The 16,930-nt window shown below is 45.4% G+C and overlaps 1 protein-coding gene across 2 annotated transcripts; it reads left to right on the top strand.

The window, feature by feature from the left end:
* The first annotated feature begins 256 nt into the window (after positions 1-256).
* sema4ab (sema domain, immunoglobulin domain (Ig), transmembrane domain (TM) and short cytoplasmic domain, (semaphorin) 4Ab) lies at positions 257-16,592 on the top strand. 2 transcript variants are annotated; one of them, XM_037794613.1, is made up of 16 exons: positions 257-577; positions 1,181-1,244; positions 3,211-3,471; positions 4,783-4,943; positions 5,312-5,371; positions 6,251-6,349; positions 8,055-8,148; positions 8,389-8,511; positions 9,373-9,500; positions 9,602-9,783; positions 10,023-10,167; positions 12,912-13,101; positions 13,408-13,523; positions 14,099-14,262; positions 14,618-14,709; positions 14,864-16,592. In XM_037794613.1, exons 3-16 carry the CDS (start codon positions 3,375-3,377, stop codon positions 15,721-15,723), a joined length of 2,511 nt encoding a protein of 836 aa, XP_037650541.1. In that variant the 5' UTR covers positions 257-577; positions 1,181-1,244; positions 3,211-3,374; the 3' UTR covers positions 15,724-16,592. The 2 variants fall into 2 exon arrangements, with proteins under 2 accessions (XP_037650541.1, XP_037650542.1); XM_037794614.1 differs by lacking the exons at positions 257-577; positions 1,181-1,244 and having other exon boundaries at positions 2,705-3,471.
* Positions 16,593-16,930: the final 338 nt, after the last annotated feature.

Below are 16,930 nucleotides of genomic sequence, written 5' to 3'. Positions count from 1 at the left end.
AAAGGAGATAGTAAAGGAAGCATTGAAGCTCCTTTCCTTTGGTAAAGGATGCTCCAGTGTATCCTCTGCTAAAGGAGATAGTAATTGAAGCTCCTTTCCTCAGCATTTAGAGGACTCTAACAGCTCTCATCAGGGCTGCTGCTGAGAGACTGAGAGGATCATTTCAGTCCGTTAGGAACCTTCCTAAGAGAGAACAGGACTATTGGACTGCAGCCCAAGAGGGGGCTCTAACATGTAGTGTTCAGGCCTGAGGAAGGCTCTGCTCCGGCCCTGCTGCTGCTGCTGTAATGTAGGTGGAGGTCCAGTAGGTGGAGGCTGTAGTGTGGGTGGATGCAGCAGCTCCAGGTGGGAGGAGACTCTCTTTGTTGTTGTAGTAAAGAGCTGAACAGAGGTTTCGCCTCACGGAGTCACGTTTCTTCTCTCTCAGTGTTCAACCGGTGCAGAAACACAGAAACACAGTTATGATGTTATGATGCAGCAGACTGAGGGTCTTATCTTAGTGCGTCATCAGCAGCAGCAGAAGAAGAAGAAGGAGAAGAAGGAGACCACGTGGTGAAGGAAAACAACCAGCTGAGATGTAAGATGATACTTTGTCACGTTTTCTCTGTTTGTCTCTCCGGTTCTAAAGATAATGCGTCCTGTTGCACAAAGAGAAACTCCCGATGATGCATCATCAGGTCTCTTTAATAATGGAGGTGAAAGTGTTGCTGTATTATAATGTTATTATAGTGTTATTATAATGTTATTATAGTGTTATTATAATGTTATTGTAATGTTATTGTAATGTTATTGTAATGTTATTGTAATGTTATTATAGTGTTATTATAGTGTTATTGTAATGTTATTGTAATGTTATTATAGTGTTATTATAGTGTTATTATAATGTTATTGTAATGTTATTGTAGTGTTATTATAATGTTATTATAATGTTATTGTAATGTTATTATAATGTTATTGTAATGTTATTATAGTGTTATTATAATGTTATTGTAATGTTATTATAGTGTTATTATAGTGTTATTATAATGTTATTGTAATGTTATTGTAGTGTTATTATAGTGTTATTATAATGTTATTGTAATGTTATTATAATGTTATTGTAATGTTATTATAGTGTTATTATAATGTTATTGTAATGTTATTATAATGTTATTATAATGTTATTGTAATGTTATTATAGTGTCAGCAGGCTGGCTGCAGCTGAACCTCGACCGGGTGATTCAACACGTGTTCCGGTCTCGGAGGTCTGTTGTCTCTCTGTCTGTGTTTTATCTCTGAAGGATGAATATATAATCTATCTGAAGCTATCTATTATCACACTGTAGTCTGATCAGTAACGTTACACTCAGAGCTACAACACCACATACAGATGAACTATAATACATGCAGGATGAATAATACTGAGCATACAACACACGTGTGTTAATTAAACGGTGTGTTATGGTGCCTGCAGATGGAACTGGTGTTTACGACATGAGAACTGGTGTTTACGACATGAGAACTGGTGTTTACGACATGAGAACTGGTGTTTACGACATGCGTGGCGTTCAAGTGGTTTTAGTCTTGAAGAACGTTGCTAGGCAACATGGACTCCAACAAGAAGACTCCTTGCGCTACTCTTCTCTAATAAAGTTACTCTGACAGGTAGCGTTACATCTCCATGTCCAAAGATAAACCAGTTGTTATAGTAACGCTGTCGTAAACACGCAGCTGTTACAGTTTGTGTCCACTACTTATAGTTATTGCTTAATAATCACATTTAAACGAGAACAAATGACAACGTTAACTTTAACTGTCTGCCGTTAAGAAGATACCGAGGCTAACAGTTCAGCAAGCCAGCGAGCGGGAACGTTAACATTAACGTAACGTTAATGTTAATGTAACGTTAATGTTAACGTAAAGTTAATGTTAACGTAAAGTTAATGTTAACGTAAAGTTAATGTTAAAGCAGGAAATAGACAAAAAAGAAGATGCCGTCGGGGATTTCAACATTTCACTCAAAATGACGAAGACAAATTACTAAAATTAGAAAATAAACTTTCTGTCGGTTAAACGATGAACTCCCATAGACTCCGCCATTTTCTGAAAACGTCAGCAAATACGTCACAAATCGTGAACTCGGAAATTTCAGAAACTTTCCACTTCCGAGGTCGTGAATACGACATGAGGGGGCGTTGATATGGGCCCAACTCGTAAACACGCTAAACACGCTAAACACGGTAAACACGGTAAACACGGTAAACACGCTAAACACGGTAAACACGCTAAACACAGTAAACACGGTAAACACAACCGCATTTGAAGGCATCATTATTTCCTCCGCCAAGGCTGAAGGCAAGGAAGGACGTGATGTTTTCACCGGCGTTGGTTTGTTGGTTTGTCCGTTAGTAGGATTACTCCAAAAGTCCGTGATGGATTTGAATGTAATGTTTTGGAGGGGGGGGGGGGGGCACAATGAACAATCCATTATATTTTGGTGGCAATCCGGATCATGATCTGGTTTCGGGAATTGTTTTTAATAACTCCACTCAGCCTGTGCATTAACACCACAGGCTTTAAAACATGCGCAGTGTAACTGATGACGCTCATGACGCGTCACCCAGCCTCCCTCCTTCTGCCTGCAGAGAGAGGGGTGGGGGTCGTGGGGGGGTGGGTGGGGGGGGAATGTAGATTCTGCGTTTTTTCACATTAAATTCGGTGAAATCACAGTTGAGTTCGACCAAAGCTCACTTGGTGTTTGTTGGAAAGAGTAACGACGACGGTTTAGGTGAGTTTTACTTTGTTTCTGTCCAGTTTGACTGAAGTGTTTTACGATGTGAAGTCCCGCCCTTTCCGGTGGACCACGATCAACACATGCATCCGGTACATTTTTGCAGTATGCAAGCCAGCACGCTTTTCTGGGTGTTCTGCCCTACGGTAGATACATCACATCGACTGAGCCGCCGAGAGAGCAGAGACAGATGAGACAGCCTGATGACGGCTCGTTGACGTACTGCGACGTGATATTTGAGCAAGAGGATCAAAGTTCGAGGGCTCAATGACGAAGCAGTGTGTCTCAACTGTATGCACACATTGAGACACACTGCTGCGCTGCACACAATGTCTCATCTGACAATAATCTGTCAAACTGAGGAATCGTTTGTAAAAGACAGAATGCACACCCACCTGTCTGTGTGACTGTCTGACTGTCTGTCTGTCTGTCTGTCTCAGGTCCAGTGATGGTCTGCTGTAGAAGCCAGAGTATGTGGCTTCAGCTACGATCTCCGCCCCTCCTAACGAGTCCCTGACCCTCTGGATGAACATCAGACAACAGCGATCGGATCGCTCTCTGACCTTAAATGTGATCTAGGTCAGACTCCCTCATTCCTGCTGTAATGGAGAGTCCCGGCCTGCTGTCTCTCATCGTGGCCCTGCTGGGTTTTCTGAGCCCGTGTCTGTCCAGACTGACTCCCAGAGTCTCCTTCCCTCTGGGTGAGTAAAGACTTTGTTCTTCTTTATTCATCCTGCTGGCAAAACAAAAACACTTTTATAAGGGTAGCATCACGGCCGATAAAGACGAGAAGAGGAAGGCCGCGAGCCGCTGTTAAAGCAGTGCACGTTTCTAAAGTTAAAGAAGGATGTGCAAATGTTTTATGAAGTAGATGATGCATTGTGTTTAGTCATTTTTAGACTGACAATAACACTACGCATAAAAAAGGGACTGTGTTGGGTGTGGCCAAGTTGTTGAGGGTCCAGGTGAGAGTAGGGATGCACCGATAACACTTTTTTTCAGAGTACCGATACGAGTACTTCTCTGTGTCTAAAGACCCTCGTTAACAGCCAGCTGGAGGGTGTGAACGACACACGGCAGGCTGGGGAGTCCCGCATACGAGGCGGTGCGCCGCCACCGGCTCTAGGTCGGCTTGGAAAGGCTCGGGGCGAAGGTGCTTCCCGGGACCGTGGACAAAGTGTCACCGGGACGGACTGTCCAGAGCGGAGCTCGGCCCACGTAAAAGGTGCCAGGGGTCTACGGCGATGTCGGCAACCCGCCCGACCCGTCTTGAAACACAGACCAAGGAGTCTAACGCACGCGCGAGTCAGAGGGTGCAAGCAAAACCCCGTGGCGCCATGAAAGTGAGGGTGAGGTGGGATCCCGGCCCCGCGGGGTCGGGCGCACCACCGGCCCGTCTCGCCCGCACCGTCGGGGAGGTGGAGCGTGAGCGCGTGCGATAGGACCCGAAAGATGGTGACGAGAGGTTAACGTCACGCCGCCGTAAAGTAGTATCGTTGCCCTTGTATCAGAGCCGTTTTGCGAGTACGAGTACATGAGCACAGTATCGGACCCGATACCCGATACTGGTATCGGTATCAGTGCATCCGTAGGTGAGAAGATGAAAAACAAACAGGAAGTCCAGTTTGAGGGCTTATGGGACACCGATACGCTGCACAGCGGTCTTTACACGTATGAAGAAGATTCCACAACAGCAATAATCTCCATCTCAACACCTGAGAGTTAGAGAGCAGAATCAGCACAATGTCATCATGAATATACTACAACATATTACACCTGTATATATTTGACCTACAGAAGTCTTATTGTTTGTTGGTGACATCATCGCTCATTGACTGAAACTGATTTACCGGAGCCTACGGACAAAAACACCTCATCGCCACATTCAGGATGTTTGACATGTGGACGCTGAATGCTCTGAGCAGATCACAGCCTGTTGACATCTAGATGCTTTTAACGGTCTGTGGTTATTGAATGGAAACTAATCAGAGTTAATTGCTGTGAAACAACAGGAAGTCCTGGGAGACATCTCACCTGCTTCAGTATCCACGATGTCAGCAACACCACCACTCTGCTGCTGAGCGAGGACGGAGACGTGCTGTACGTAGGAGCCCGGGACGCTGTGTTAGCGCTGGATGTTAGCCACAAGGACACCATCACACTGAGGACTAAGGTGAGGGAGCAACACTCATAACCTAAACTGAGAAGAGTCATCATTACTTTAGTTCCTAATCACTTCCACTACATTTTAAATGTACAGACCTCTGCTAGCAAACAAACTTTACCTGCCTCGGAGCTTTCAAACTAATCTTTATCGACAACTGTCAACAGCCTGAACGGTCCGCAGGAGCCGCCGGGTGTGTTTCTTTTTTCTATTTCACACATTACAGTGTGATCACATGAATCGTGAGCTTTGTCTTTACATCACATCAATCTCCTCGTACAGTCAAAGTCGGAAGTACACAACAACATCTCTAACATGGTACAGTGTCACCCAGCTTCAGATGGATGTAGATCTCAGCTGCTCTCCTCTTCTTTCAGCTGGACTGGAGCCCTTCAGAGACAGACATCGAACAATGTTCCATGAAAGGCAAGAAAATGGCAAGTACAGTGATTTGTGCTGATGTAAATGGTAAATGGACTTTGCATTTATATATATTGCGTCTTTCAAGTCTACCGACCACTCAGAGCGGTTTAAAGGACATGTCAGCATTCACACACCGACGGCCTTTGGGAGCATGTTGGGATTCAGTATCTGGCCCAAGGAAACTTCGATCGGTGGACGACCCGTTCTACCTCCGAGCCACAGCCGCCCGTTGATGTACAAATACTGTGAACTGATTAAACTCCAAAGTTCACAATGTCTCCTCTCGACTCAGAGAACCAACCAAACAAGACGAGCCTATCAGTAACACACAGCCACCGTTTACTCTTCCTTTAATGAGCAGAAGAATCACAATGAAGTTTATGTTTAATGGGCAACATGTAGTCTAGGGGTCAGCGACCTTTACTATCAAAAAACAAAAATTAATAATCTGTCTGGAGCCGCAAATCATGTGATCATTGTGATGAAGGTAACACAGTTGATAGTCTAAGTATATAGTATATCAGTCTAATGCAGTGAGGGCCAAAGAGACAATGGACTACGGAGTATTACGGCCACATTGAGGGAAAACGCATCTGAGATTTACACAATAAAAGTCGTAATATTACGAGAATAAAGTCATAACTTTACTAGAAAAAAAGTCCACAGGGAGCCACTGGAAAGGAGCTAACGAGCTGCAGGTTGCTGACCTCTGACCTCTGACCTCTGCTGTAGCAGCAGTCACTAATCTTTAGTTTAGTCAGTGTGATTTGTTAGTGGGTGAAACAGACTTTGACCAGCGATCTTAATGTTCAGTATAATCCAAAGGAACACGCTGCTTCCTGTACTTTCTGGTTTCACTGAGACGTCTGACTTGATGTGTGTTTTTTTTTTAGGCCGACTGTCCCAACTTCATCCGTGTGCTGCAGTTCTTGAACACCACCCACATCTACGCCTGTGGAACATTTGCCTTCAGTCCACGCTGCACCTACATCGTGAGTTTGTTTACACGGACGATGTAAACTGACTGGTTTGTTTACAGTTTTTCTCAATTGTTTACACACAAATACTGGTACTTGACACACAATGACCACAACATGTAACTCATGCACCAACCCCCTGAACCAATTCTGCTAAACTACAAGCACAATTCCTGCTTTACACTCAAATTGCAGTTCTAAAACACACTTTTTTCAAAACACTACACACAATGCTCTGCATTTGGCACAATTTTCATGAAGAAAATCTCGTTTTCACAAGGAACACACTGTCATTCAAAATTCTAAAGTCAATTGCCCTACTATGCACACTGACTCATCACATGGGCAAACACCTGTCACACAGTGTTACAATTAGCAATCAGTTGATGCTTTTCATGGCTGGATTCGACATGCTAAGCGATATTTCCCCCGCTGCTTGGCCAGGGCAAACATTGCTTGTGATGTGGATGAGGTGCTGTGGCCAGACCGAAACAGAAGAGAGGATGCAGCATAGTTTTTTTTACTGTAACTGTATACAGTAAATTCCTCTGTTGTTTTGTATGTAGACCACTGTATGTGCAACTTTGTGTTGGTTGGGATGTACACTGTGTACATTGTTTTTGTGGGGAAAATAAAATATATTTGTTACCGTGTATTTGTGTGTTCTGAGTATAAAAACAATATTCTAAAATATTTTACAACACACTTATGTATGTACTGTCTGTAGTAAGTGTAACACTGAACAAAAAAAAGCCCTAAGTCATCATGATGAATGGAGAAGAAGTGTTTCCATTCATCATAGTGTTTTACATTGAGCACATCAGTGTTCAACTGGTTCTTATAAATGTCTATTCATATGATGGTTTGTGTGTGTCATTTGAAAACAAAATACCATTTTGAGAAGAAATAACATTGTTTTGAATGTAAAGTTTCATTTTGCAGGAGAATTGAGGGGTTTTGCCCATTGTGTGTGTGTTTTTGGATTTGTGTGTAGAGTTCTGAGAGTATGAGGCATGCTTTCAGAAAATGTGTGTAAACAATCGAGAAAAACTGTAACATTGTGACAGGATGAAGATCTTCACTGTTTAAGGATTTCAACCATTTACAGATTATCTTTACAAGCAGTCGGCTCAATGTGATGAGATGAGATGTGATGTGATGTGATGTGATGTGATGTGATGAGATGAGATGTGATGTGATGTGATGTGATGTGATGTGATGAGATGTGATGTGATGAGATGTGATGTGATGTGATGAGATGTGATGTGATGTGATGTGATGAGATGAGATGAGATGAGATGAGATGTGATGAGATGAGATGTGATGTGATGTGATGTGATGAGATGTGATGAGATGAGATGAGATGAGATGTGATGTGATGAGATGTGATGAGATGAGATGAGATGAGATGAGATGTGATGAGATGTGATGTGATGTGATGAGATGAGATGTGATGTGATGTGATGTGATGTGATGAGATGAGATGTGATGTGATGTGATGAGATGAGATGAGATGTGATGTGATGAGATGTGATGTGATGTGATGTGATGTGATGTGATGTGATGTGATGTGATGTGATGTGATGTGATGAGATGAGATGTGATGTGATGTGATGTGATGTGATGTGATGTGATGAGATGTGTTGTGATGTGCTTTGACTTCTCCGTACATCTTTATTTAGTTTGATATCAGCTCGACTTTTTCCTCTTTCCTGTCCAGAACTCGGAGACGTTAACGATGAGCCTGAAGCCTGACGAAGGAAGAGGTCGCTGCCCCTACGACCCCTACCAACGCAACACTGCTATCATCGTAGGTAGGTGAGGCAGCGATGCCACAGCTGCTAGAATCAAACGTTAGCTGAGGCAAGTTGAAAGGAAAATGTGGATGCTACTTTATACCCCTTTCACATCAACAATACCACTTTCACATCATGGTCTCGGACTGCAGCACCTCTAATATTAGATGTTTCCCTGATAGGAAACCAATAACTGTTCCTTTTAAAGGGGCATGGCTTATTATTTCTGCTCTTCAGTATCGTGCTTCTGTTTCTCAGATGGAGAGCTTTACACCGGGACGGTGGCAGACTACAGGGGGAACCGCCCGGTCATCTCCCGCCACCTCAGTGAGGGCCGGCGCGTCGACCTGAAGCTGGACGATACGTTGGGATGGCTGGAGGGTGAGTGACCCCGGTTCTAAATGAAACACATGGTAGTCATAACTGTTGTGAAGAGAACTGTATCAATGAGAATGTGAGAGTGCTGCTGGTTAACATTACTGAAAAGATACGATGAAACAGAACTTTATTAATCCTGAAAGAAAATTACAACAACATAAGAATAAAAACAAAAGTATTACGTGTACAAGAAATGAAACTAACCGCAGCGCCAAATAGAATAACAATGAAAGTAATTTAATGAAATAAGTAAACTAAAATAGAAAAGTAATATTGCGCGTGATATTGAACATTAAGTAACATTGGTTATATTGACAGTGATATTTTAGGTGCAGTTTAACAGGATCACGCTGCTCTTAACCTCGTTCTTGATTGGAATCAGTATGTGAGGAATAAAAACTGAGAGAATAAAAACAACAAGCGAGAACAGGATCGGTGCCTGCCACGGTTAGAAAGATAAGTTAATTAAAAAAATATATATATATATATATATATATAAATAATTATTTTTATTGTTACTATTTATTTATTATTTTATTTTTATTTTTTAATTATTATTTTATTTGATGCTTGTTTTCTTGTTGTGGGGTTGGTATGTTTGTGAGTCTGTCTGTAGGTGTTACTTTTTTTGTTTGTGATGAAAAAAAAAAGAAGAAAGATGAGTTAATACCCCGACATGCATCGATCGTCTCGATGGTGAAATGGAACATACGTTGACCACAGCAGTTTAAGAAGTAGTATCATGATTTTAATGAGGTTAGATTTGCCGTCCTAATGCGTGGACTCAAACAACGTAGTGACATCTTTTTATTTGAATGATTTAATGAATGATCTTCGGCATCTTTTGCGATCTGTCTGCTACAGATCCGACCTTCGTCAGCTCCAGTTTCATTCCCGATGAGGAGAAAATCTACTTCTTCTTCAGCGAAGTGGGCAGAGAGTACGACTTCATCGACAAGTTTATAGTTTCTCGTGTCTCTCAGATCTGCATGGTAAGGGTGAAAACAACGGGACGGAGTCGGTTAAGACAACAACAGGTTGCAGTGTGCTGTGTTCTTGCTTGATACCTTCTCCTCCTCCTCCTTTGTGTCAGAGTGATGTTGGAGGTCAGCGGACGCTGCAGCGACGCTGGACCACGTTTGCCAAAGCTCAGCTGTTGTGCCAGTCTGAGAATGAGCTGCCGTACAACGTGATCCAGGACATCGACACCCTCCCACCAGCAGAGGGAGCTCCTGCAGACGACACACTCTTTTATGGCATCTTCACCTCCCAGTGGTCAGTCAGCTAAAGGGTCCTGATCCATACAGTAATCAGAACAGTAATCTACATTCCCTGAAGCTGTGGTGGCCTGTTCCCCCACAGCGTCATGGTTTTGGTGGTGTAACTCTGTGTGAACGCAGCCTGACCCCGGGCTGACATTCTGATTTATCTACACAGATGTTGCTGTAATGTGTGCATCATGTGGATTTTGTCTTTAGCTCTCGTTCATAGTGTCGTTTCTTCCCAATAACTAGGTTTGTCAACTCTGGACGGTCAGCGGTGTGTTCGTTCCGCCTGAATGACATCAAATCAGTTTTCTCTGGTAACTACAAAGTCCTGAACCGGGACACGTTACAGTGGAGCACACGGGTCCAAGAGAAGGTCGCAAACCCAGGAGCGGTAAATGATCTCTTCTAATTCATCAGATAGAACTTTATTTATCCCGAGGGAAACTTTCGCAGCATTTGTTGGAAAGTAGGAAAGAGTACGGTGGCCGAGAAGTGTCGAACGTATGCTAAAGCCACGACGCAAATTTTAAAGCCACGACACAAATGCTAAAGCCACGACGCAAATTTTAAAGCCACGACACAAATGCTAAAGCCACGACGCAAATGCTAAAGCCACGACGCAAATTTTAAAGCCACGACACAAATGCTAAAGCCACGACACAAATGCTAAAGCCACGACGCAAATGCTAAAGCCACGACACAAATGCTAAAGCCACGACGCAAATGCTAAAGCCACGACACAAATGCTAAAGCCACGACACAAATGCTAAAGCCACGACGCAAATGCTAAAGCCACGACACAAATGCTAAAGCCACGACACAAATTTTAAAGCCACGACACAAATGCTAAAGCCACGACGCAAATGCTAAAGCCACGACACAAATGCTAAAGCCACGACGCAAATGCTAAAGCCACGACGCAAATGCTAAAGCCACGACACAAATGCTAAAGCCACGACACAAATGCTAAAGCCACGACGCAAATGCTAAAGCCACGACACAAATGCTAAAGCCACGACGCAAATGCTAAAGCCACGACACAAATGCTAAAGCCACGACGCAAATGCTAAAGCCACGACGCAAATGCTAAAGCCACGACGCAAATGCTAAAGCCACGACGCAAATGCTAAAGCCACGACACAAATGCTAAAGCCACGACACAAATGCTAAAGCCACGACGCAAATGCTAAAGCCACGACGCAAATGCTAAAGCCACGACACAAATGCTAAAGCCACGACGCAAATGCTAAAGCCACGACACAAATGCTAAAGCCACGACGCAAATGCTAAAGCCACGACACAAATGCTAAAGCCACGACGCAAATGCTAAAGCCACGACACAAATGCTAAAGCCACGACACAAATGCTAAGCCACGACACAAATGCTAAAGCCACGACACAAATGCTAAAGCCACGACACAAATGCTAAAGCCACGACGCAAATGCTAAAGCCACGACGCAAATGCTAAAGCCACGACGCAAATGCTAAAGCCACGACGCAAATGCTAAAGCCACGACACAAATGCTAAAGCCACGACACAAATGTTAAAGCCACGACACAAATGCTAAAGCCACGACGCAAATGCTAAAGCCACGACGCAAATGTTAAAGCCACGACACAAATGCTAAAGCCACGACGCAAATGTTAAAGCCACGACGCAAATGCTAAAGCCACGACGCAAATGTTAAAGCCACGACGCAAATGCTAAAGCCACGACACAAATGTTAAAGCCACGACGCAAATGCTAAAGCCACGACACAAATGCTAAAGCCACGACACAAATGCTAAAGCCACGACGCAAATGCTAAAGCCACGACGCAAATGCTAAAGCCACGACTCAAATGCTAAAGCCACGACGCAAATGCTAAAGCCACGACACAAATGCTAAAGCCACGACACAAATGCTAAAGCCACGACACAAATGCTAAAGCCACGACACAAATGTTAAAGCCACGACACAAATGCTAAAGCCACGACACAAATGCTAAAGCCACGACGCAAATGCTAAAGCCACGACGCAAATGCTAAAGCCACGACACAAATGCTAAAGCCACGACGCAAATGCTAAAGCCACGACACAAATGCTAAAGCCACGACACAAATGTTAAAGCCACGACACAAATGCTAAAGCCACGACGCAAATGCTAAAGCCACGACACAAATGCTAAAGCCACGACACAAATGTTAAAGCCACGACGCAAATGCTAAAGCCACGACACAAATGCTAAAGCCACGACACAAATGTTAAAGCCACGACGCAAATGTTAAAGCCACGACACAAATGCTAAAGCCACGACACAAATGCTAAAGCCACGACACAAATGCTAAAGCCACGACACAAATGCTAAAGCCACGACGCAAATGCTAAAGCCACGACACAAATGTTAAAGCCACGACACAAATGCTAAAGCCACGACACAAATGCTAAAGCCACGACGCAAATGCTAAAGCCACGACGCAAATTTTAAAGCCACGACACAAATGCTAAAGCCACGACGCAAATTTTAAAGCCACGACACAAATGCTAAAGCCACGACGCAAATGCTAAAGCCACGACGCAAACGCTAAAGCCACGACACAAATGCTAAAGCCACGACACAAATGCTAAAGCCACGACACAAATGTTAAAGCCACGACACAAATGCTAAAGCCACGACACAAATGCTAAAGCCACGACACAAATGCTAAAGCCACGACACAAATGCTAAAGCCACGACACAAATGCTAAAGCCACGACACAAATGCTAAAGCCACGACACAAATGCTAAAGCCACGACGCAAATGCTAAAGCCACGACACAAATGCTAAAGCCACGACACAAATGCTAAAGCCACGACGCAAATGCTAAAGCCACGACGCAAATGCTAAAGCCACGACGCAAATGCTAAAGCCACGACGCAAATGCTAAAGCCACGTTGCAATGAATTTGCGTTGTGGCGTTTGCATTCGTTTGACCTTCTCGGCCACCGTAGAGAGTACAAACATAAAGAGTGCCAATAAAAATAAAAATCTATATGTATGAATAAGTTGAATTGAAGTGAATTAGTGGGTTTAATTAACCTCTAAGTTTCATTCTAATACAAATAAATGTAGTTTAATATGTATTAATGTGAAAGTGCCTCTTTGTGTGGTAGTGTGGCCTCCACAATGCGTCTGACAACGCCCTGCGCTTCGTCAAAGAGAACTTCCTGGCAGACGACAGCGTGCTGCCGGTTGGAAGAAGTCTGACGATGGTGTCTGCTGAGCACAACTACAGTCACCTGACCGTCCAGAGAGTCACGGCTGCCAACAACAGAGACTACACCGTCCTGTTCCTGCTGACAGGTAGGCCACATGGGAGGCAGGCCGCTATCACACACTATGTCCTGTTTTTAAGCATCATCTGTTCATAAGGAGAAGCCACACGCTGTAGAACGCTCCATCTTTAATTCAGTGGTTCTCAAACTGCTCTCTCTAGTGGTACGAGGAAGAATCTCTGACTATTGATTCCTCTTATTGATGCTTTCCCACAGTTACGCTGCACAATGACGCAGACGCACGCTGGATCATGTTTCACCCCGGCGACTGTGGACTCCCCGAGGTGCTGTAATAGTATTAAATCTGTTGTGTTTTCTCTTGTCTTTGTTCCAGAGTCTGGTTACCTTCACAAAGCAGTGCTGCTGCAGAGCGGCGCCCACATCATAGAGGAGGTCCAGGTCTTTGAGCCGCCTCAGCTCATCAAGAGCCTGAAGCTCTCCATACCCAAGGTACACATTTACTTTATTATTTAGACTAGACACCATCAGAGATACCAATCCACAGCTTGACGTCTGCTCATCAACGACCTCACGCACCATATATAACCTTCATTTAATGAGGACATCACATTGAGATTAAAACAGCTTTTACAAGTGAGACCGAGCCGAGACAAGGTCAGATGGCAGCACCCTGTTCAGCCAAAGAGCCATTAGAAGATTAGAATATATGAGAGTATACCCACTTCCTCCTCTGTAACCTACCTGGTAGTTCACCCACCTCGTCGACGACCAGCACACGACTGGCTACTGCAGAACATTCAGAAAGACTTACTGGATTTAACATTAACCACAAGAGAGTTTAGCCACAAATTCACAGACTGACTGAACACGGTTCAACCATATACTCAGAGTCTGGTTGGACCCAACTACAGACGAGACACCCGTCCATGTGAATCACCTCACTGATTTCATTTCATACCGTTACAGCAGACATCACGGTCGGGTCAGTCTTCACAGAGCGGGTCATGTGGAACCGTCTCAGCGTCCTGTTGTAGTTGTTCTGATCTCATTCTGTCCTGCTGCAGGGTGTGATCTACGTTGGCACGTCAGAGGGTGTGGTGAGAGTTCCAACAGCCAACTGCTCTTTCTACTGGACCTGTCCTCAGTGTGTTCTGGCCCGAGACCCGTTCTGTGGTTGGGACCCGGCCAGCAGGGCCTGTGTGGAGGCCTCCAGCACCCAGACCAGTCTGTGAGTACCACACCATTCAGCCATTGTGTTGTTGAAAACCTCCAACGCTGGATCCGGTTCTCTTTATACATCCATGTTGACAATGCTTGACAACCGTGTTAGTCCCGTCCCCGGCGCTGATTGGCTAGATTGCTTTTTCAACCAAGAAACTGCCGTTTCATGTGATGATGTCAGAGGAGTCAGTCAACTGGAACTCAGTGGAGTGGACGGATTCAAAGGTCTGGACCCGGCAGACAGACAGCAGCAAAGACAAGGAAACAATAACGGCAATAAACTAACGACAAAAGAAATGGAACTGGCTTTAATATGACCGTTGTACCGGCGTTCTGTACTGACTGTAGTTCTCCCTCCTCAGAGGCCAAGACGTAGACAGAGGGAACATTGAAGAGGCGTGCAACACTGCATTTACACACAGAGCCAGGTTTGGTCCAAACAAACTGCCTGCAGGTAAGTGACACTCTGCTCCTCCATCACATTAGCTTTACGCACCCTGCACCCTGCACCCTGCACCCTGCACCCTGCACCCTGCACCCTGCACCCTGCACCCTGCTTCCTCTCTGTTTTAGCTTAGTAATCTGTATATCGTCCTCATGTCCTGCAGGTGAACCGGTGTCGGTGTCTCTGAACGAAGTGGTGCGGCTGCAGTGTCCCGCGGCGTCGCAGCTCTCCCAGCAGCTGTGGGAGCGTCCCAACAGCCGGCTGTCCTCAGACCTGTACCTGCACCTGGAGGATGGGAGTCTGAGCTTCGTGGCCACGCCCGCCACGCTGGGCCACTACCTCTGCCTGTCCACCGAGAACGGCTACCAACAGACGATGGCCGTCTATCACGTCAAACAGAAGAGCAGCCCCGTGGCTCAACCTCCAACCAGCTACGCCTGGCCTCAGACGCACCCGGTACCCACCACGAAGGCCGTGGCCGGGCCCGGGTCTGGACTGCATGCGTCTGTGGGACCGAAAAGAACAGAAACGAGACAAGGAGAGACTGAGCCGACGCTGTCCAGCAGGGACGCCCAGCTCACCACTAGACAGCGGGGCAGAAACGTGACCCTGTGGACGAAGGGGTCTGGGCAGAAAGAGGCAGAGCTCCGGGACGGGGAGCTCCGGGACGAGGAGCTCCGGGACGGGGAGCTCCGGGACGGGGAGCTCCGGGACGGGGAGCCCCTGCTGTCGGCCCGAGGACCCTGCTACCTGAAGGAGCTGATGGTCGTGTCGGTTCTACTGGTGCTCTGCCTCAGTCTGCTCATCACGATGCTTCTGTACGTCATCAGACAGCGCTGCCGCGGCCGAACGGCCCCGCAGGCGGGAACTCCAACCAGAGACTCTGACAGAAGGACCCCCATGGAGCAGGAGGCCCTCAGGGGGAGCCAGTTTCTGAGCAAACGCAACGGACAGGCCAGTGGGCCGGCCTGTAACGGGGCGCTCACCGGCTCTAACGGACATCTGCCCAACACCCCCATCTGACCAGTCTGTTACAGATGAGATCAGAGGCGAGGGGGAGGCCAGCCCAGGTACCAGAACCACCACGGTGACTGTCAGTCAGCCCAGTGGGAGGTTCTGTTGTTTGCACAGCCAAGGACACGGTACATATACCACTGTGGACTCTGATCCGGATGGGTCAGATCTGGATCTAATAGGATGGAAGATGATCTTCCTTTGGTACATAAATGGAGAGATGTTCTGTTGTTGCCAGACACTGAAACACATCGTCTGTTCTGTTCTGAATGTGTGTTTTCACTCACTAGAGAGGCCGAACGCTGATCCAGTCCAGCTGCTTCTTTAAGTATTTTCATAGACTAGTCAGTGTTTAATGCCGAGCCAGCGACCGCTGCAGATATGCATCTCTTTTTACGGGATAATTACATTTTCAAGAGTTCATTCAAAACACATATCAACAGAATTTTATTTTTTTTGCCAAACATATTTTGGAGGAAACATAACTGATGCCGGGTCAGAGGCCCGGTTTACCCCCAGTCCAGTAAGTATGATGTACATGAGTAGGAGGTCGGGGGGGCTGATTCACTAATTTATCTGTACTTGGTAAAGGTCACAGAGGTCACAGAGGTCACAGAGGTCAGTAGGCCAGTAGGCTTGTTTATCTTCTGTTAGTGAGACGTGGAACAGACATAATGTGAACGTGCCTTGGCAGCGGTCGAGGTGAAGCTGTTGGTGGAGTTTTTGTCAACTGTTACTGTTACTGATTTCCTGGTCGTCATACACACTGGGCCGTTTGGACACAACATCAATAAAACATGCAGCCAGAACCTCGTCCATGATGACACGGTGCTGTCACTGTTTTTACATGCACATCAATAAAGAGGTTACAGACAGCTTTCTGCAGTCACGTGATTTCTTACATGTAAACGAGAAACCGCAGGTCTGAACTACGAAGTTCAACACACCCAGAGTATCTTCTCCTTATCTGGCTTCACTAACCCGAACAACAGAGATCACCATAAACCAGGGGTCAGAGGTCAGGGGTCAGCAACCTGCGTCTCTTCAGCTCCTCTCCAGTGGCTCTCTGTGGAGTTTAAACATGGAAATGAATAACTGTCTTTTGTTTACATTTTCATTTTTATTGATCATTGTTGTAGGTCTATGGTACGACGGTACGACGGAGTATTAGGGCCACATTGAGGAAAAAAAATAAATCCGAGATTTAGAGAATAAA

This window comes from Sebastes umbrosus, chromosome 15 (assembly GCF_015220745.1).
Source record: "Sebastes umbrosus isolate fSebUmb1 chromosome 15, fSebUmb1.pri, whole genome shotgun sequence".
Lineage (NCBI taxonomy): Eukaryota > Metazoa > Chordata > Actinopteri > Perciformes > Sebastidae > Sebastes > Sebastes umbrosus.
The sequence above is the reverse complement of the archived record's forward strand: the minus strand, read 5'-3'. Positions and strand labels throughout refer to the sequence as shown.